This window comes from Xiphophorus hellerii, unplaced genomic scaffold, assembly GCF_003331165.1.
Source record: "Xiphophorus hellerii strain 12219 unplaced genomic scaffold, Xiphophorus_hellerii-4.1 PGA_scaffold_85__1_contigs__length_250000, whole genome shotgun sequence".
Taxonomy (NCBI): Eukaryota; Metazoa; Chordata; class Actinopteri; order Cyprinodontiformes; family Poeciliidae; genus Xiphophorus; species Xiphophorus hellerii.
The window spans coordinates 133,318-156,672 of NW_022587660.1; the positions used below are offsets into that span (position 1 = coordinate 133,318).

Below are 23,355 nucleotides of genomic sequence, written 5' to 3' on the forward strand. Positions count from 1 at the left end.
CCTGTTTGTGCAAGCCCTGATCTGCATAATAGGTTATGCAACCTCTGCTGCTGGTGCCAAGTTGCAGGATGATGTGAGCAAAAGGCACTTAGCACACTGACGGTGACACTTTTGCTGCTCAATGTCTATTAGATCACAGCGATAATCAGGCCTGAGTGGATATTCCCAAAGACGTGTAAGTGGTGTATGACGGCTAACGTGACTCAAATTTTAGATCGCTAACCCGGACGCCTGCATGTCCTCTGCTTTCCAGAGCCTGGAAGAAAATAGTTTGGTAAAGATAACACTTTTAAATCTCTTAGTAAAATGTTTATAATTCTTGTTTTTTTTTATTTTTTATCTGTAAACTTTCCAACGGTAAACAGGGTAGCAACTAGTATAGTTTAACGGTGAATATTAGGTCATTTTAATGAGTCAGCAGCTCATAAAATATAACATTAAGAGCTAATTATGCTGGAAAGCTTTAAGGCTGATGATGATTTTGTCAACTGCATTTGAATTTGTGTGAACAAGGCCGATTTTATGTCACCATCCTAAAATTCAATGTCTTTAAACAGAATTTTACCTTATAGACAAACAGAAAGAAACACATGGTTGTAAAGTCTAATTTTCACAAATCTTTGAAACTAAACTTGAACTGATTTGTTAAATTTATTCCTAATCTTTACCTCCAAACTACTGACTTACAGCTTAGCGGAGACCTGATGTGTGACTCCGACTGTAATCCTGAAGGATTGAGGTCATAAACTGGCCAGGTTTACTGGAACAGTTGGGCTTGACGATAAAGGGCACAGAGGGGTTTTTAAAGCTCCTTGCACTTTATGGTTCATCCGCATTGCAAAAACATAAAATCTTACCAGATTGTTTCGCCTAGTTCATAATGAAAATATCTTAGTAAACTCGGAATAAAACAAAGCCAGCTTATAGGCAACTTTTCAGCAAGATATAGGAGCTTGTTTTAAGTGAATAATTCTTTTATTTTGTTGAAAAAAAAATGGTTTCAATGATAGATTTTTTCAATTAAGCAAATACATTTTCCCATGTTATAACTGAAATAATCTGCCAGTGGAACTAGTACTTTTTTGTCAATATTAAGGAATCATTGAATTATTGATTTAAACAAGCTCTGATATATTGCTAAAAAAGCTACTTGTTGTTTAGTTTTGTCGTAATTCAACTGTACTAAGATATTTGCACAAGAAACAAGACCGAAAGTACTTGATATGATTTTTTGTTTTTGCAGTGTAGAAACATAATGCATTTCATAGTATTCCTTTTTTCTTACCTGTTCAACTGTACACAAACCATGCAGCATTTTATTGAAATAAACTGAAGAAAACTTGATGGATTTATAAAATGACTCTGAAGTTGTAATTAAGCTTCTGCTTCTCATCTGTCTTTTCAACAAACACTAAGTTTGTTGAAAAGACAGACGAGGGTCCAGAAGGTAACTAACAGGATGAGAGTGAACGACCACGTGGCCCAGCAGGGATTACGAGCAGCAACAAGAAGGTAAAGAGATTAGACCGAAAACACAGCCTGCTTTTTTAACCTCGTCACTGTTGGCACCCTGGCAGCGCAGAAGGAAACCCCAGACCCAAATTTCTCTTCGGACCCGGACTCCCCTTCCTCCTCCCTCACTCCCTCGTGCTCCGTCCGTCCATGCAGCCAGTTCTGCAGCCGGACCAGGAGCCGCTCTGGGGAACAGACGCAGGAGCAGAGCAGTGTGCCTGATGGGAAACGCCACCGTCTCCTGATGGACTTGACGTCAAGAGATTCTGTATTTTTCTGTTGTTTGACACCTTTTCTTCACACATGAGCACGTTGGAAGTGGTAGAGACATAATTCAGCCCATCATGCTTTTAAAGTCAGGAGTATTTCTCACCTTGTGTCTGTTTACTCTTCAGGCGAGTCGAATCAAAGGTAAGTAGAAAGACAGAAACTCTGACACTGCAAAAACACAAAATCTTACCAAGTATTTTTCTCTAGTTTCTTCTGCAAATATCTTATTGCACTTGAAATAAGACAAAACTAACTCACAAGTAACTTTTCAGCAACGAGTTACTTATAAGTTAATAGTTTAAGTCAATAATTCCTTAATATTGATGAAAATGTTCTTGTTCAATTGGCAGATTATTTCAGTTATAACATGGGGAAAAATGTCTTGTTTTCTATATTTTTTTAACTTGTCTTGAGAAGGCATTTGCAGAGTTTTAATCATTTCATTTTAATGCTTTATTTACTTAACTGAGTCACATTTGACTCTTAATTATCCAGAATTGTCAAGCTCAACATAAACCTTTCCAACACTGCAAAAACACAAAATCTTACGAAGTATGTTTTTTTGTCTAGTTTCTACTGCAAATCTCTTAATACACTTCAAATAAGATACAACTAACGTACAAGTAACTTTTCTGCTACATATAGGAGCTTGTGTTAAGTCAAAAAATTCTTAATATTGCTGAAAAAATAAGTTATCACTTAGTTTTTACTTTATCAAGACATTTTCTCCATGTTCTAAGTTTAAACAGTAAAACTTGTATCTTGCTGAAAGGTTACTTTCAAGTTTTTGCACTTAAATAGTTAAAACTAAAGTATTTGAACAAGAAACTGGACAGAAATAGTTGGTAAGATTTAGTGTTTTTTGCAGTGGTGTTGGAAACTTTGTGTGCTGCTTTTCGTATGTGGTTGAATGACAGCCCAATTCAGGCGTGTTTGTGTAAAATAGTAGGTAAACATCACAAGTCCAAAATGTCAGCTCCATCTCAGGGATATTAGATTTTTGGATGTGAAGCAAATATCAAACAGCTCGCTATGAGTTTTTAAGGTCATGAACATTTTCCGTCAGTCAGCCTGACATATGAGAGTTGTTCACCAGGATGGAGAGTTTTAGCAGAGCGAAAATGTTTTCCGTTTGTCTCGCTCGGTACGATGTGCCCCGGGGTGAGCTCATTATCCCAAAGCAAACAAAAGCCATTTTGTTCTCACTGTTGCGGGACGCTAATCTTTTCTGGCTTGTAATTCTCTAGTGGGGCCTTTTTCAGGCGATAATGTCCACTCGCTAACAGTCCGTCCTCCTGCGCCTTGTGTCACTGCATGTGTGCGGCCGCTGCCAGCTTAGGGAGATGATTTGTTGAAGGGACTCAGCTGACCGACTCTAAGCAGATGGAAATTGTCTTAAAGGTGACCTATTATGCTTCCGTGAACAGGTTAGGATACCTTTATGGACGTCACAAAACATGTTCGTTACATTTTTTGCACAAAATCATTCTTGGATAATGAGATTTTAGTTTGCTCAGTTCTGCCCGTTTTGAGCTCCTTTCAGAATAAGTTGTTTTAGAGCCTCTCGTCACTTTACATTTGTGTAATTATACAACCATACATCTTTGAAAAGCAGAAGTAGAGCCTTCTGCACAACCAACAAGAATGCAGCGAGTGGTTTCTGGATAGTAAGTCAACAAATAAACATTTGTCTTTTCCAGCAGCCATTGTACAGGTCATACAGTGGTAAAACCAGCTGACCATACGTTCCCTGTAACAGTCCTGTTACAGGGAAGCCCAGTAACAGGACTGGGCTTCCCTGGGGTTGCTAGGTGAGGGACAATGGTTGCTGCTTTGACGTGTTGCAATCCAGAGGTTTTTGAAACGACTCATTTTCCACATTCCAAAAAACATTAACTTATTACCAAAAACAACTGGGTGATATTTTTTTTATTTTAGCACTTGGGCTGTTTTGAGAACAGCAGGAGATGCCAAAGGGAAGTAAAAAATAAATTTTGTATAATACATCTGCAGCTGACTTGAAACCAAATCAATAAATATTAGTTTTCTATGAATCTACAGAGTAGACCCCAGCCAATTCCCCAGCCAATTCAACAATATGAAGCTGCATAAAATTATGTTTATTTGTATTTGACCTGAATGTTAAAGTTTGGTCTTTAAAACGCATATCTAACAAAACTCCTGTAATTCTGTTTTAGCGTTTGGGTTTTATGAGGACAAATCGTTTAAAATGTTTTCTTTAACAGTAAAGTCAAAGTTAAGGAATCAAAATATTCTTTCTTCACCTGCAGACATGGAGAAATACAGAGGAAGAATAAAAAAAATAAATGTGTAACATAAATAAAATATAGATATATTTTACATCTATACAGCATAGATGTAAAATATATCTATATTTTACATATAAAAACCTTACCTTTTACATTCTGTAATATAAAAGGTAAGGATTCTGTAAAATGTAAGGATTTTAATTTTACAGAATGTAAGGATTCCTTACAGGACTCATAAAAAATAAAATCCTTACATATTGTAAGGATTTTACAGAATTAGTTTGAATTATGTACAAACTAAAAAAGTCATAAGAATTGCTAAAAGATAAAGAAAAATATGTATAAAATCTTTCTTCTATAACTGAAAAGTTAAAAGTGAAAGCTGATTCAGGAGGGTTGAGCGATGATGCACCCAAAAATAATTTATTTTGATTAGCTTAGAGAATAGGCTGATATGATGAACTCCAGAAATACTCCGCCTGAGCAAAATTTAATTGAAGAGACAGAGATTGCCTTCAGTCTAAATCTAATTTAATTCAGTTCATTTTATTGGTGTATCCTAAAGCAGTTAAATTCAGTTTATGACGGTTGATATAAAATGTTTTCCATCAGAGGAAGCCCAGCCGATTGCATAATTCACAGACCTTCAGCAATCCCTCCTTCTGAGCAAGCATGTGGCGACAGTGGATTGCATTAAGCCACTAAACAGCTTTTCATTTGATAGAAAATAGAGGTGCAGTAAAAAAATAATCAAATCACAATTCCTGGTGCTGGGGATTCTGAATTGATTCAAAATCAATTTTAAAATGCCTTTAAATTGTACGTCTTTGTTGGAATACTGCATATCACTCGGCCTCTGTCTGTATTTCGAATAATTCTTTGATATTTTTTTATGTAAGTAAAACCCAGGCAGCTAAGCTGACCTAATACTGGTAGCTTAAGTTACAGATGTTTATGCACAAACTTTTTTATTTACACTCACTTATTCCTTTGGTTTGTGTTCAGCCTTCTCTCAGTTTCCTAATCCAGGAGCTATGATAGTTTATTTGGGTGCAGTGACCTCCAGTCTGTGTTTTGGGGCTCATAAATCCTGGCTTATTGTCTTAAGAAGTCCTGGAAGATTTGCCAGCTGGCGTCACAATCAGGCCTTTCTTCTAAAATTATTCAACAAGGCGGCCGGCCCACACATTTAGGATCGTCATGCCGGCTTTTGTTACCCTGCAAAATTACTCTGTTGAACAACAGAAGTTCTGGCAGAGCTTCTAAAGGTAAACAAAATAGCTTTTCTTATTTTTAGGTAATTTAATCTGTAATTCAGGCTGCATTATGTGAAGCATCTCTCTGACAATCAGCTCTTGATTTGACACGCTGCTTTCATTTTCCCCTTCTTTCTCTGCTTCCCTAGAAATCACAAAATCTTACCAAGTATTTTAGTCTCGTTATTAGTGCAAATATCTCAGAAGACTTGAAATAAGGCGAAACTCACTTACAAGTAACTTTTCAGCAAGACATAGGAAATTGCTTTAGGTAAATAATACTGAGAAGAAGTACCAGTTCCACTGAGATTACTTCACTTGTTACAAGACATTTTCCCCATCAAATAAACATAAATAAACAATAATTGGTTTCTTTTGACTTTCAGTATGTTTCTGCACCGAATGTCTTTGGTACATTTTCTCTCAGTCAGTTGTGTTGGTTTCTATGTTTATTTGAATTACTTTGGTTGTTACATGTATTAGAAACATCCATCCATCCATTTTATTACACCCTTGTCCCTAGTGGGGTCGGGAGGTGCTGCTGCCTCTCCAGTTAACGTTCTGGGTGAGAGGCGGGGTCACCTGGACAGGTCGCCAGGCTGTCGCAGGGCAACACAGAGACGGACAAGACACACAACCACGCACACCCACACACACACCTAGGGAGCATTTAGAGAGACCAGTTTACCTGACAGTCATGTTTTTAGACTGTGGGAGGAAGCCGGAGTACCCGGAGAGAACCCACCATGCACAGGGAGAACACGTAAACTCCGTGCAGAAAGGCCCTGGGCCGGGAATCGAACCCAGGACCTTCTTGCTGCATATTAGAAATATGTCAAGCACATTTTAAAACACTGAAGGGATTTAAAACGAAAGACGACTAACAAACAAACAAAAAAATCTAATGGTATTAAACAATTAAAAACACAGAAAGGCACAAAATGTAATTGTCTAAAAATGGTGTCAGAAAAATGTCATTAAAAATATTTTTGCTGCTGTATTTAGTCAAAAATGACAAAAGAGCCAAGTAGCAACTGTTCTTTCACCTCAAGACAAAGTGTTACATTTTTCCTTTTCATTTATTTTTTGCACTTTTGCATAACTTCTTCCAACCACAAACCATCAACTCCAAACTTTCCATACGTAAAAGTTTCTAAATGACTTTGCACCTGAAATCAAACACACACCCACACCCACAGAGGAGTTCTGTGTGGCATTTAGTCCAAAAATAAACCAGTATATGTTTCATTGCAAACGTTAAAATTCTGTTAAAACACATTCACAAAGGAAGCAGCAGAGACTAGCACTGCTCAGCAAACGCCGTAAGTCACTTTGTTGGATTAACTGCGGAGCAAATTAAATACTCCTGACAGATAGTGAGCCTTGGCTGACCCGTTCCTGACGCCAAGGGACAGACAAAGGTTAATGTTTTAATACTCACTCCTGTAATTTAAACTTTTAGTTTAAACTTAATTAAGTTCACCGTCATAAACTTTTTTTTTTTCAACTTAAAGGAAAGACAAAGAGACAAAAGCAACAATGAGATGTTAAAGTTCCCACAAACAGTGAATCTTATAGCGTGTATTTATATTTTTACTGTTTCACGCTTTGAGAAGAAAATGGCGGCTGAATGTTTCCACATTTAACCCAGTTCTGATGTAAACAGAAACCAACCACAGATTCACTAACATGCTGTTTGCCATGATGATTAACGTCAGATTTATTCATGCTCTCACGAGAAAAACGAACCCAGAGCCCACAAATCTTTTCATTTGCCACTTTTCCTGTTTTGTACATTTTTGGATCTAATTACTTTATGCAGAAGGTTTGTGTTTAATTATGGTGCGACTCGGCAACATGTTACCAAAAGCTTTGACCATAAGGCGATATTGGGATAAGTCCGTCTGAAAAACAGCCAGCTCCGGAGGAACTCAATGTTCCAGCATTTTTGCTGTTTTCTGGAAGTTTGTTCCAGATTAGAGGAGCATAGAAGCTGAATGCAGTTTCTCCATGTTTGGTTCTGGTTCCGGAACCAGAAGACCTGAGAGGCCTGGAATACTTTTCTGACTGATTACCTGGTGGTCCGGTTTGTCAGTCAAACCTCGCTCACTGCAAAAATCAAAATTCAAACATACTTTATTTATCCCAAAGAGAAACTAAATGTTGTATCTCATTAATTCAGATTCTTCAAAGAGTTATTGAAGATGGTGATGGCTGTAGGCAGTGGTTGATTTTTAGACCTTTGCTGAGGTAAATAAGATCAGTTTCACATGTAAGTATCGGCTGAACACCGATCCCCCAAAATTAAGGAAATTGGGGCCGATTTTTTTGGTGTACCTGTAGTCTGAAAGGTTGATAAAACAGAAGTATTAGTTCCACTGGCGGATTATTTTACTTGTTACGAGACATTTTCCCCAAAAGTGAAATAATCTGCCAGAGGCACTACAGTAGTTCTTTTCATTAATATAAAGGAGTTACTGATAGAAGATACAAATAGAAGCTATTTGTAAGTTAATTTGCCCTATTTAAAGTGAACAAAGATATTTGCAATAGAAACTAACCAAAAATACTTGGTAAGATTTTGTTTTTGCAGTGAACCAAATAAGACTCGGTTAAAGTTGCAAATATCACGACTTTCTGAAACAAGACAACTTTTTAGGCTACTGTAGAAGCATTTTATTTCTCTTTTTAGGATTAAAATTAAAGATAATTGTTTTTGTTTTTTTAAAAAGCACATTGGTTGAAAGTAATGACAAGAGAAACAGATCTGAAAACAAGTTACTGGTACTTTTTGTGTCATTGCTTTTGGAAATTCAATGCAGAAAATCTGCCTTTGTTATATAAAAATGCTAATAGTTTTGCCTAATTTTTGGCTAAAGTTATTGGGAGCCAGTGTGGAAGGTCAAAAGAGCACATGGGATAAACCAACAACAATAAGAAATCTCCATTCAGGTAGATAAAATAATACCAACAATGTTCCCAGAAAGATTTTGCCCAAACTTCATTTTGTGTTTACTTTGTAATTCCACCAATTCTCATCAAATAACTGACATAAACATGACAGCCTGTTCAAAATAACTAACGTTTGCTGTAATTATCCAGTGTTTTGTTGAAACATTCCTGCCTCCTCTTTTGTCTCTCCTCCTGCAGAACTGAATGACATAAACTTTTCCGGGCTCAGAGACGTGAAGTACCGGCATTTTCTGGAAGCTTCCCGACCCATCAGGCATGCGACCAACGTCCGATCCGAGCAGGACGGACAGCGGGTGAAGAGGTCCGCCGTCCACACCACCGGCGTCAAAGTGTGTCCCCAGGAGACGATGAAAACCGTCATTGGCAGCCACCGCGCCTACTACAAACTCAGAGGTAGATCCACTTTGATTGTTAAAATGAATTTTATATAAAGTCATGACCTGGCTGCTCAAAAAAACACATTATAAAGCATTTTTATGATGTCACAGTCAACTCGGAGGGTTTTCAAAATAAAAATGCTGATGATAAAATTCAACAGAGGCAGTTGAATTGTTGACGAAACGCACAAACATCCTCCAACATGCATTGTGGGTGTTTTAGGGGAATTAAACGGGGATGCAACGGTTGCAAATGGCTTCTTATCAAAGTCATCCCAGCAGCTGCTGCAGCGTGTCATTTCAACGTGAGACAGATTAAATTGTTCTATTAGAGGTAATAGCATCGTTTCAAATGGGTTTGTGGCAGAATACATTTCCCACAGGCGTTGGACAATGTGGCGCTCATTACAGGCTGAAACATGTGGCTGCTTTACTGGTCCTCTGCTCCAAACGTTTAAATATTCACTAAAATATCGTCAACAAGTCATAAATATACAGTTCACTCTTTTGGAAACGTGAAGAAAAATGATTGTAGGATGTAAAATGAAAATAAATCATCCTAATCTTTGCAGAATTATTTACTCATGTCAAAGTTTAGTACAGCTATCATATTGTTTTAATAAGCAGTTACATAGTTTAACTATTTTCTGATGAACTAAATTCTTGTTTTTTGTGAACAGCAATAATCATTTCTATCATATTCTGATTTATTCTGGAGCACTTGTACTTTAGTAATTTAAATAGTTACTCTTTAGTTTCCTTACTGTAAAAACACAAAATCTTGCCAAGTATTTTTGTAAAGTTTCCAGTGCAAATATCTTAGAGAACTTTAATAAGACAAAACTGATTTTCAAGTAATTTTCAAGTAAGAAATAGGTGTTTGTTTTAATTCAATAATTTCTTGGTTAATAAAAACAGTACTAATTCCATTGGCAGATTTTTTCTCTTATAATATGGGAAAAGTGTTTTGTTTTCAATATTTGTTTGTTTTCAGAAGGTTATCTTTTAATACTGTTATTTTACTTTTATTGCTTTATTTCTTTGTTAAATTGTCACGTTAACCCTGAGTTACCCAGAACCGTCAAGGACAACAAAAACCTTTTCAACACTGCAAAAATACTAAATTATTGTCTTGTTAATGAATAATACTCTTGTTTTAAGTTGAATATTGATAAAAATGTTCTAGTTCCACTGGCAGATTTTTAAATTTTATAACAAGACATTTTTCCTGTTTCAAGTGAAAATATCTGCCAGTGAAACTAGTTTTTTTTTCTATATTAAAGAACTATTGGCATATTTATCTTGCTGAAAAGTTACTTTTGAGTTAGTTTTCTCTTATTTGAAGTGCGCTAAAATATTTGACCTAGAATCAAAAGAAGAATTCCTGGTTAGATTTTGTGTTTTTGCGGTGAACAGCGTACACCTCGTTCAGTCGTGCTTTTTGAAGATTCTCTGTTTTAAACCAAGGATTTTGTCGTCAGTTTGTCAGGAAGCAATCTGGGAAGCGTTCCGGATCTTCCTGGACAGAGTCCCGGCCCCGGAGGAGTACCGGACCTGGGTGTTCACCTGCCAGCATCAGAACCTTTGCATGGACGACCTGGCCCAGAACTTCAGCAGCTCTCAGGAGCATCTGGACCTGGTGGCCAGAGTGAGCAATGCAGACTCACAGCAGCTCCATGAAACTCACATTTCATCACAACTTGTTTACCTTTAAGATTAAAATTAAACTTTTATGGATTCCACTTTCTGTTTTTCATTTCAGAGAGTAGAAGAGGCTGAAAGAGAAGGGTAGGGGCATCGTCCTCTGAATATTATATTAGATAAGTAGAACTATGTCAATGTTTTTACCTAAATTTGTCTTATAATATATCACTGTAGTATCAAGGATGAGTCTCCTGCTAAATGAAGTAGCAGGAGATTTTTGTATATTACACATGATTCAGATTTATTGGGAATCAACATAAAGTTAAAGAATGTTTTAAAAATCATTATGGAACAAGTAGGAAAAGCTGCATTTATTGCAACTCAGACTTATGATGGAGCATAGATGAAAAAATATAATGAAATCTGGCCAACTTTTATCCAAAACTTTGAGATTTCAAGAATAATATCATATTCTTACAAGAAAAAAACTTGAATATTTTCTGCTGTTGAATAATGTAATTGGCAAAAAAGTCAAATCATTGTACAAAAACAAAAAACAAACACTGTATAAGATTCAATTTGTCTAAAATATGATTAAATATAATATTTGTAAAGAAAACACAAAGTTATTCGCAGTACATATCACAGTTACAGGCAACAGAAAAAGGGGGAGGAGTTTCTGTCAGTTACTGGTTGCTATGGTAACCACCGACTGTCAAGTGCAGCACAATGAAACTTAAAATACAACAATAAATGTCTGGAGAAGCAACCTCTTGACTAAACGAAATAAATTCAAAGAATAAACAAACTTCACATCCACAATATTGGCAAAACAAAACCCTGTTACATGTGTAATTTTATTTTCTCTCTGTGCAATACTGTTCAAATTGTGACATATTCAGAAAAACACCCAAATAAAAATATCACAGTAAAAAAAGATGTTCTATTTTCTTGTAGGTTTGTTGCAGCTAAGGAAGAGCCAAGCAGTGAATGTAAGTCCTGCCTTCGTTCACTAATCCATATTCTGTAAATCTATGGAGTTAAGTCAGCTTTTCTGTAAAAATCTTTAATTTCAGGCAGCTGGACTCCTCCTCCCATTCTGCTTCCAGCAGAAACAGACGAGGTAAATCCACCATCAGAATTCACCGTCAGTTTTCCAGAAATACCTAAACTGTTTGTATCTTTTCGCTCCCCAGGTTAAAGACCTGATTAAGGAGAACTACGAGGAATACATTGTTGAGTTCAGCATCACCGTGTCTGACCCGACATACAGCGAAATGCTTAGCAACCCCGCAGCGCCGCATTACAACAGCGTCACCAGAGAGCTCAGAGACAAGGTGAGATCACCCGCCTGCAGCAAATGTCAGCACTTCTCCTCCCAGCTGTTGTCTTCACCTTTATGCAAACGCCGGCAGCCTGCGGTCGCTTCAGCAGCAGCGCCGGCTCTCCCAGGGAGGGTTGAATAACAACGCAGGAGGGAAAGGCCAGATTTTATTGTACTGTAAGAGGAAACCTTTCCCCGATTGATTTAACAGCTTTGATTCAACCTTTAGGATCTAAACTAAGAAGTGCAAAGAGATTAGTGACTAAGAGCAGAACAGAACCTCAGAAGTCAGGATTATTCCCTGCAAAAACAAGAATCTTTTTTCTACAGATGTTTTTAGTACACTTGAATTATGACAGAAATAACAAAAAAGTAACTTTTCAGCAAAATAATAATAAATAGTTCCTGAATATAGACACAAAAAGTACTTCTCCCAGATTATTTCACTTAAAACTCAAAAAATGTCTCATTATAAGTGAAATTAGTAAAAATCTTTTTAAGAATTATTGACTTAAAACAAGTTTATGTATCTTGCTGAAAAGCTACTTTAACATTAGTTTTAATAATAACCTTAATTTAGCAAGATAAAAACCTCTTTGAAATCTACAATCTCTTCTTGAAGATGGACTTGGCAAGACGGCAACACCGTTTATTTAAAACATGAGAAAAACGTTTTGTAATTAGTGAAATAATTTGCCAGTGGAACAAATTTTTTTCCAACAATATTAAGTAATTACTGACTAAAAATAAAATAAGCTCCTATAACTTGCTGAAAAGTTGCTTGTAAATTTGTTTTGTTTTATTTCAAGTGTACCAAGATATTTCCACCAGAAAATGGACTAAAAAACTCTGTAAAACGTTTTGTTTTTGCAATGTGAATCCTTTAAATTTATCACTCTGCCAAGAAGAAAACTTAATAACATAAGTTTAATTTTTAAAAATAAATTAGTAATAAATTAACTTTTTATTTATATTTCCAGTCATTCTAATTTACCTGTAAGATGATTAAAACTATGAACCTGGAGACAAAACCTCTCTGCACTTTTGACATTTTTCAATTCTCAGTTTTTTCTTTTCTTTGTAGATGGTTCACGTGTTTGAAAAAGTTCCAGGATTCAAAGAAATACGTGTTCTTGGATTTCGGTGAGTTTAATAAATGTTTTGGAAGCAAATCAACTAAAATAAAGAAAATGTGTTTACAGTTATTTCTTCTGTTTTATGGGTTCTATTGTCAAACTCAACTGCATTTCCTTAATAAATATGACTTAGTTTATTCAGATTTTCCAACAGTTTATTGTTAACTGCTTAGAAAATCTGTTGCATAATCTAAATAAATGACCTAACTGATGAATTACTTTACTTTGTGATTAAGTTTACTGAATTTTAGGGTTCCCCATCTGAATTTCCTCCTACCAGTTTAAATTATATAAAAATGGGCCTTTGACAAAGAGTTACACAGTCAAAAATTAACAGCAGTAATTTGGGTTATTAAGCAATCTAAATATTTAGTTTCAAACTAAATATGGTTTGTAAACTAGATATTGAACATTTTATTTGGAACCAAATATTTAGCTCGATAAAACATTTTTCTTTTCTATTCATGAATAACATGGTAAAATATTAATGAAATTGAAACCGATTTATTTTTATCATGCAAGACTAAATAACCCAAATTATTGTCTTTTATTTTTGACTGTAACTTTACTAATGATACCAAGTCCCTATTTGAAACTTAAAACATAATATAGGGTGTACATTAGTATTGGTATTATATCTTTATAAGCAACAGAAAACCTTTTGTTTATAAAGATATTTCTAACTTGAGACATGCAACAACAGAAGTTTAAGTGCTAGGCTAACGCTAGCATGTAACTTATGATTATTAGTCCAACAAAATAAAGCTGACAGCTTGTAAAACCATATTAGATGAAATTGGCCAAATAATAGCTCACAATTTGAACATCAACAGAGATTGGGATTTAAATTAGTCAGGGATTTAAAACTGTTGGATTGATCTTTGCAGAACATTCAGTCTGTTCTGATTCTTTCTTAACGGATTTTATTTGTGTTGATTAGCTCAGAGGATCTCTCTGTGCGCTACGCTGTGGTCTTTAACGGAGAAACGGAGCTAAACCAAGACTTTGACAGTTTGGAGATGGAAGAGAGAAAAGAGACAAACGAAGATGTGAATGCGCCGAAACTGAAACGCATCATCGTTACGGCCTTGAAGCAGGAGCCGACGCTGCTGCTGGACATACAGACACTCAGCTTTGAGGCTGGTAATCATTTTTACCTGAGTCTTATGTATTAATTGTTTTTATCTTGTAACCAGGTTGCTATGTATTGCAAATTTTTTGCCCAGGTCCCTCTTGAAAATGAGATCTAGATCTCAACGGGGTTTACCTGGTTAAATAAAGGAAATGATTATTATGGGATGTGTTTGTAAAGCTACAATAAAGAAATTACTTAATAAACATCACTTCATCATAAACGGTCTCATTTCACAGAGCTAAGCTGCTTACAGAGAAACATTTTATACTCTGGTTGGTTTTTTAACAGTTTGAAAAAAACCAGCAACATTAGCTCCAGCTAGCTAGCCATTCTGCGTAAGTAAGCAGCTGAAAATAAAACAACAGACTCACCGGAGAAATCTCAGAACAGAATGTACATTATCCAGTTCAAAATAAACAGATTTCTCTCATATCACAGCAGCACTGATGAGCAGTAACTTCTCTACTTCTGCTGAAACGAGCTTAGTCTGCATAGTCTGCCATTTTTTTTCTTCTTCCCTCTTCTTCTCCTATCGACACAGGAGAAATGTGGGTCTACTGCCCTCTACAGGACATTCTAAGAACTAACAAACAAACACATTAAACATACAGACAGATCAGCATAGTTTATGGGGGTTACACAGGTAACAAATGTGATGATCATCTGATGTAATACATTTTATGAACATTTAAAAAAAAACAATTTTAATATAAAATTAGTTAAAAAATAAAATGGATCAAAATGTAATAAAGATGATCGATACAGTCTAGTAGAATAATTTCACACTGATTTTGAGTTAATGGGGCAACAATTTGGAAGCTATTGAAGAAAACATATTTACTATTAAAATGATTTATCCATCCATTTTCTAACACCCTTGTCCCCAGTGGGTCAGGAGGTGCTGCTGCCTCTCCAGCTAACGTTCCGGGCGAGCGGCGGGGTCACCTGGACAGGTCACCAGTCAGTCACTTAACATTTTAATAGAGGATAGTGTGCCTCGTGTAATAGCATGAATTACCACTTTTTTGTATCAGTTGGTCACAAGGCATTTATTTACAGGAGTGTTTGGTTCAGAAATTGATGGTCCCTATGTGAACCGCCAAGTGCTTGAGGAGGGAGCGCTAGAGAACAGCTAGCCAGAATTAGCATTCATAAATCAGATCAACCTTGAGCTAAACGCTCCTTATTCCGTGGAGCGCGAAAATCCAATATCCAACTTGAAACAACTTCGATGCGGTTGGTAGCAATGAAAACGCCGGAAAAGGTTTGTTTTGGTCTGTGGCCATACAAGATGGCGCCCAGCGACGTAAACATCACACACAGTGACGTTGGTTCCAAAACTCTTTGGAACCAACGTTCCAAAGAGATTGGAGATAACTATCCAATCTCTTATTGGAGCTTGGATAAGAGATGGACCTTACCAAGCTCCGCCCACAACCGACCCATGTGACCGCAAGTCTCACAAACAAAGCCTGGTTGTTTCTACGTAAACATGACTGATTAGTGAATCATTTCTAACGGATTTTCACAATATATCAGCTACTAAATGGACAGAAGAACTAACAAGTTCATGTCATCATCTGGGAGGAGGTTACTGGTTTCTCAGTCACAAGCTGGTTGCAAACCTGAGGCCAGCAGGTGTCAGTCAGTTATGGTAGATCTGAACTTTGACCTCAATATGAGAAGCTACAGACTGATAGGAGGAACCAAAGAGCTCTGTAAAGGTAAAGGCAAATCTTCTGAAGTTGGGATATAATTCATTTAATTTCACATAATTATCGCGGTAGAAGCCATATGTTTGTTAAAATTTTATGAAATATATTTGTTCTATTTGATGTTTGTTGTGAATGACGTAAACTCACAAACTAACGAGGTAATTAGTCCAACGTTTAGAAACTACAGCGGCTGTAATGAGCCACAGCAAAGGGAAACAAAGGTAAAATAACCTGAACAGGTGATCAACTCAAAACCACTCCTACCTTTTTACTCTCTCTCTTTGTAGTTTAAGCACACCTGTTACTGTGGCAACCGCCTGCGCCCCGCAAGACGAGCAAAGATTATGTTAAAAACATAACATTCAGTCCGTTACGATATCAAGTTTCCAGGCTTGATATTTATTTATCGATTATTAATCAGCGCTTCCCTGAACACAGCGATGGTTGATTGACCAGCTGTACTTGGTGCTAACGTGGCTAACAGGAGTAACAGTTTAGTCCAAAGCCTTTTCTGCTAAAATAAAACCTTTAGTGTATGTCAGATACAGACACATTGCATATTGATCTGTTTAGCTAACGTCAGACTGTGTAGCAGACAGGCTTCAAGGTGTAGAAGTTGTATCAGTTCTGCCTTTAGCTGTACTTAGCTAACGGGAAGCTAAGTGTGTTTGTGAGACGGCCACATAGAATGGGCATCAGCCAATGAAAAGCGGCCCTGTGGTAAGGTCCATTATCCAAGAGGATCAACATCACGAGTTTTGTGATGCTGATTTGAGATGTCGCCCCCTGGTGGTCGTTCATGGAGAGCAGATGATGTCATCATAAACAGGAGCCTGATCAATGATTGGCTGAGAGCGGCGAGGTCTGATGCTGATAGGCTGGTGGTGGATGAATGTGACGCAGCGATTGGATGATCCAGGTGAGGCTGAAGAGTTTTCCAGTTTGAATTTACACCAAGGCTTCATTTCACATCTTTTATTCTATGAATTAATCTCCTTAAATTAATTTATAGATTTATTAATCAATGACTCTTCTGACCGAACCGTCTGTATTGATCAGTTTTTTGCAGTCAGACTGTGAACTCTGGTAAACGATCAGTTATATCATCTATTAATATTCCACTAGTTAAACTATTTTGTAAAAATATTATCAGTTAATGTTCACAGTGCGATGCAATGCGACTGGTGATCTTAGACTGTAATGGTGTTAATAAATTATTCTGTTTATTTGGATTTAGAAGATCAATTTTGAAAACCCCACAGATAAATAAAACTTATTGATTAACTTTAATAATTTTTTCTTCCATCCAGTTATTGAATATTTCTATATTTGATCCACATTCAGTTCATTAAAACATTCTTCTGTTTTTCCATGAGTTTTTCTATAGTCACACATTGAACAACGTTTTCCATGACAGCTGACTTTGTTTCTATCGTCTAATAATTAATGTTCTTGTCCACTAAAACAGCTACTCCACCTCCATTTTTGTTCTCTCTGTTTTTACAACCCATTTCACAACCATCCGTTTCACTATTTTCACTATTGAGCCTCGTTTCTGATAATGTGATGATATTAAAGGTCTGAGTTGTTGGACAGTTTGATGTTGTAGAAATTTACTTACAAGCTTCTGCTGTTAAAGTGAATTATTGAATGTTCAGTTTTAATGCTGAACTGGTCATCAGTGTAAAAGTGACAACTATCGTTGCTACCAGTAAAAACAAAATGTTAAAAGGATCAATGTCATTTTCTATGTGTTGCTGATGATGGTCTTTGTACTGAAATGTACAGTAGTCACTTCCACATCCTCATATTCACCGATTTTTCCATTGGGACGCATCAGCTGGGCCAGTTGCCATGGTAACATTTGTATATCTGACTAGTAATAGACCCTTTTCACAGTGACGTCAGACAATGGCCGCCATAACTCAAAACTGGGTATCTTTACTTCCGGTGTGATTTTGCCTTGGGAACCAAGCTGAAAACTTCCCGCATTCTCATAATCTTAAGGATATAATAAAAGGTAAGTTTAATAATAACAGCATTTAAGTGTTAGATAGCTGTTACTAATCATTGTAAATTCACCATTCTCTATCTGTGTATAAAATAAACAGCCTCCGATCGGAGAGTAAACCACCTAGCAGCAGCTTTAGCCACAGTTAGGAAACATATACACCGCCGCCTGTCAGTGATGTAACGTTTAGAGGTTCATTTTCTGTATTAATGGAAAATAAAGGGCAGCTTGAATCATTATTTTTTATAAGTTTAGAAAAAACAAGACAAAAGCCACAAATAACAGTTGGGCTTGACGATATTTCTGTTTTTCCAGCAACAAAATGCGCATCTCCATGCACTGTTCATGTTTCTGTCACTGCTAACTGTCACAGAGTCTCTCCCAAAGACGCAAAGAAGGAATAAAAATAAATACACAAGAAAATATTAATGTGCAATGATTTGGATAAATAACTTTAATCTGATTACTGGATTTGAAATACGAACTCGTTAGATTATTCGTTACCGAAAAAGTGGTCCGATTAAAGGCATTACAAAGCAGCGGCGGCACCGGACATCTCTGCTTATAACAAACAAATCCCTATTTTATGGGATGAGTGGCAACTCCAGTCTATAATTTAATAATCTGATCAAGATTAGAGCCTAAAACGTTATAGTTCAAAAACAGTAAAAAGTTCTGGTTAAGGAACAGTTATGTCACGTAGTTAGCTAGCTAACAAAATTCACTAATGCTAAGCTAACGGTTACGCAAAACAAAAATACCTACCTTCATAGTCAAACAGGTATTGTTCGGTGAAGAATTTGTAGCCTTTGTCTAATTTAGATTTTTTTGTCAGAGAGAACTGGTTTGCAAATCGTGATATATCTTCAAATCTTATTTTAGGCAAATGTTTTAGAGACTGTGTAAACTCCATGCTCCGGTGATCTGTCTGATCAACATATGCTGTCAGATTTATACATCTCTCTCTCTCTCTCTCTCTCTATATATATATATATATATATATATATATATATATATATATATATATATATATATATATGACATATATATATATGAAATAGACAACTTTATCATTACTTACTATGTACACCGGAACTAAGGATACACAGCTTCGAGCCAAAACGGAAGTTGTGTGACGTCATGTGAAAAGGGTCTATTGGCATGCTGGATGCAGACCGCATCCTCTAAACATCACTGGGTAATTTTGGGGAGCTCGAGTGGCGATAGGTGATCAGCTCATCATAACAGAAATAATCAATGTCTCCTCTTTGACTTGCTGCTCTAAAATCCTCCATCAGCTCCGCCCTCCTCTTCCTTACAGCAGCTGTGAAGTCCTCACTATTGTAGATTCTGGATCCCTGAAGTCAGTGGACCCCAACCTTTTAATCACCGCGGCCCGGTGTTCTGACTATCTGTGCTACCTCATCAGATTTTCCTACCGTGGCATAGAAAGTGTGGTGATGTAAGAACGGAGGGGAATCCCAAACAGTTGTCATGGTAACAGAGTCCAGAGGACATTGGAGGTGATATGTGGAAACAGCATGAATGTTTATTCAGCATTTCATACAAGGAATATCAACAGAAATCATAATGAGAGGAACTGGTACCACAGTTGATAAAAACGGTAACTTTTCATCATTAACGTGACATAAATAGTTATAGGCGTGACTTCCTGAAGGTCTGGTGTGGACATGTCCCCACCAATATTTCTACACCTTTTTTCCTTTCTGTGCAACTATTTGTGGACAGTAACTGGACAGCAGCCTAGCATTGAGCTAAAGCGCCAACAACCAGCAGGCCACTGCTGTTTAAAATGTCTTTGCAAAACGTAAATGGTAAGTCCTCTCAGTGATGTAGTGCAGTGGTCCCCAACTACCGGGCCACGGATGATTGCTTGTGAGTTTTAGGTCTGGTTCACACGGCACAATTTAAAGATTGTTGGCCGATTTTGCTGTGATGTGACCCTGGACCAGTTTTTCAAAACACTTCGTCACCGGGGCTCCTCGCTATGTCCCCCGGAATATTGAACAAGCGTTGAAAATCAGCTGTAACATCTCTTTCGTAGCGGGCACCGATCGTCAGGAGATCATCCCGACTGTATATTTTGTTTGTCCGACATGACGAGTACGGAACACAAATCAACACGTACACAAACAGCCAAACATAGCACCGACCGAGAGAGCAATGAGCCGCTGATGTGGTTCTAGAAATAAAAGGACGGTTCATTCAGAGATGTACGTTGTCCAGACTTCGCAGACGAGCTCTGAGAGAGGTCGACATGTGCAACAGGCATCGACCAAGGAGCAGCTGGGTTTGTGAACGCCATACAGCCGAAAGGTCAACCGAACAAAACCTATAAAGTCACAAACCAAACAACTAGTGCAGAAATTGTGGCGGGAAAATATCCACATGATGGATATTGCCCTGCATGAGGAAAGGAGTGCAAAGCTAAACCATTAGGCAGACAATGTGGATCGAAACAAAAACCTCCTGTCCAAAGCTGTGACACAAAACCCAAAGTGAACCATAAACATCACAAAACCTCTAAGGAAATTTTCTCAATTTCCAGCTCAACACAAGGGGACAAACAGGATTCATCTAGCAGTGGTGATGAATATGTGTTCATCACCACTGGCACAGATAAAAAGAAAACACCAAAGTCTCATATTAAAGATTGAGATATCAGTGATTCTGGATTCAGGCGCCACAGTGAACAACATCAGTGAGTCTGACCTAAACCTGCTATTGCCACAACCGCATTAGTCCCACCTGATACTAAAGTTTTTACCTGTTACAACTAGCTGGCATGTTTGTATGTGAAGCAGAAGCAAAAAGACCAAATGCACATTCTATGTGAAAACATGTAAAGGCTATTTCCTGTTAGGATATGACACAGCTAATCGATTAGGCCTCATAAAGTAGTGAACAGTGTCTCAGCCTCACCTGGCCCCACAGTGACAGAGAGGCTCGTAGACAATCACCCAAACCTTTCTCAAGGCAAACTGAAGGACTTTCAAGTGAAGCTCCACATAGACACTAATGTTCAGCCAACATGTCAGCCACACAGACGGGTCTCATTTCACATCCGCCAGAGAGTAGAACAGGAACTCTAAAAACTAGAAGACAATGATATTATAGAGACAGTGACTGGGCCTACACCTTGGGTCTCCCCAATTGTGACTCCACCCAAATAAAGTCAGAATCTGTGTATACATGAGACAGGCTAATACTGCCATCCAATTTGAACGTCATCTTACTCCCTCTATGGACGATGTCATCCATGAGTTGAACGGAGCAACAGTCTTTTCCAAACTCTAGTTACCATCAGCTAGAGCTCTACCTGACAGCAGGTACATGACAACATTCAGCACGAATAAAGGTCTGAGGAGGTACTACAGTCTGAACTTTTTCATATCATCAGCAGCAGAGGTATTTCAAAATGCCATCTGCCAGGCTCTACAAGGGATCGGAGGTGTGAAGAACCTCAGCAATGACATCATTGTGCATGGAAAGACACAAGCATCACAAGATCATGACAAAAACCTCACAACAGCGTTCCAGAGGCTCAGAGAGGAAGGTCTTACCCTTAATAAAGATAAGTGTGAGTTCAACAAATCTAGGCTGGAATTTTTTTGATTCATCTTCCAAGCTGGTGGCATATCTGCCGATCCAAAGAAAGTCGCTGCAATCAAGGAAGCTAGCGCGCCAGAAAACCCCACCGAGGTGAGAAGCCTGCTAGGCATGGCGACATACTGCTCATGTTTCTTTAAAGACTTTGCTTCTATTTCAGCACCACTACGCAAACTGACCAAGAAAGGCACACAATGGTGCTGGGGTTCAATCCCAGCAAAAGCCCTGCAAAACCTGAAAGACAGCTTAACCAGTGAGACTGTGATGTCATATTTTGACCCTTACAAAGACACAGAACTGGTCATAGACTGAAGCCCTGTTGGCCTGGGGGTTATTCTTTCATCAACTTGGAAAGGAAAGAGAGACATAGCTTATGCTATAGCATAAGCTAGCCATGATCTAAGTGACGTTAAGAGATGCTATACTCACAAACAGAACGAGAAACATTGGTAATAGTATGGAGCTGTGAACATTTCCACCTGTATCTGTATGGACATCCTTTCACTTTAGTTACTGACTACAAAGCGCTGGAAGTAATTTGGACCAACCCTCGTTCAAAACCACCTGCAAGAATCGAACGATGGGGACTAAAGCTTCAACCATACAACCTTCGAGAAGTCTACAGGAAAGGGACGGATAAACCAGCCGACTACATGTCCAGACATCCGATCCCCATACGGACCGGAAACCACACAACAGCAATAAAGGTAAAGAGTATCTTAACTTCCTGGCACAACATGCCACAAAGCCATGACATTAACTGACATCAAAGAGGCAACACTCACAGAGAGAGTCCCACAAAAAGATGTTGCACAACTAAGAGACAACACCTGGACCAAGTCAAGGATGACTCACAAGACATCACCATTCTACAAAAGTACAAGCAAATCTGCAACGATTGGACGACATTCTTCTTCGTGGCACTCGAATCGTCATCCCCTCAGGTCTGGAGGACAGAGAACTACAATTAGCCGATGAGGGACACCAAGGCAAAGACAAAGGTCAGGTCGAAAGCATGGTTCCCTAACATGGACCAAAAAGCAGACCTTGTAGTTAAGAACTGTTTAGCCTGTCAGCCAAACACCCCAGTAACCTTGAGCCCCTCCGAATGTCAGAACCATGAAGTACAACACCGTGGAGTACAATCAGCGCTGATTTCTATAGCCACTACCATCTGGTGAATTCTTGCTAGTTATAATGGAGGAGTACTCACGCTATCCAATAGTTGAGGCTGTTGGGTCTATTTAGCAAACACTGTTATTCCTGTCCTGGACAAAATATTTTCAATGTTTGGGATTCCCTTCAACAGTGAACATTTTTCAAAGTTTCTGACAGACATGGGCTGCCAGCATAGGAAGATGACATCTCTATGGCCTCAAGCAAACAGAACAGCAGCGCTTTCATGTGTTCATTGGGAAAAGCAGTCAGAGTCTCAATGCCAAGTGTTTGTTACTCTAGCAATAGTCAGCCCCGCCCACTCCTCACAACTCCTCTGAGCTGACTACTGACCAGTTCTCTGTCTAACAGGTCCGGAATATCTCTAAGGCCCGGGTCTTACCCTACAGGAGGTCTAGGAGAGATAATCTGTTTAAACTGGTGGCGAGAGAGACTCGTCTAGCTCTAACTACCTTCGATCCAGAAGTTACGACCCTCTACAGTTAAGGAACAGTCAACTGAGTAGCCCTCACAGCTGCGTAGTCCCAATAACCACTTCTGTTAACGGTAGCCCTCTCCCTTAAATAACCTGCACTTGGAAACGGCTAGATTAGATTTAGTGACTTAGATTCAAGTCCCAGGGTCGTTATTTTTACTCTCACTAAAGGAAAGTCCGAAGCCACCACATTACTGGAATCATGTACACTGATTTTACTTTAATTGGAGAAACTAAAATAACCAATAACTCAATTAATTTCAATGTCCACCAACCTCTACAAAATTTTAAAAAGATATATTTATTAAGCAAGCTTTGGCAGGGGTAAGTGACATACAGATTAATTATTAGAGATTACAATACTAATTTAAAATAATAAGATCAATATAAACCAAACATTTTATCCTAACTCCCTTCCCTGATCTGTGTCACTAATAGACTGAGAGAGGCT

The 23,355-nt window shown here is 37.8% G+C and overlaps 1 protein-coding gene across 1 annotated transcript; it reads left to right on the forward strand.

The window, feature by feature from the left end:
• Positions 1–1,742: 1,742 nt before the first annotated feature.
• LOC116716734 (interphotoreceptor matrix proteoglycan 1-like) lies at positions 1,743–21,565 on the forward strand. Its single transcript, XM_032557556.1, has 10 exons — positions 1,743–1,923; positions 8,459–8,674; positions 10,140–10,306; positions 10,421–10,446; positions 11,260–11,294; positions 11,379–11,425; positions 11,499–11,639; positions 12,711–12,769; positions 13,703–13,905; positions 21,414–21,565. The coding sequence occupies exons 1-10, from the start codon at positions 1,857–1,859 to the stop codon at positions 21,563–21,565; spliced, it is 1,113 nt and encodes a 370-aa protein (XP_032413447.1). The 5' UTR covers positions 1,743–1,856.
• The last annotated feature ends 1,790 nt before the right edge of the window (positions 21,566–23,355 follow it).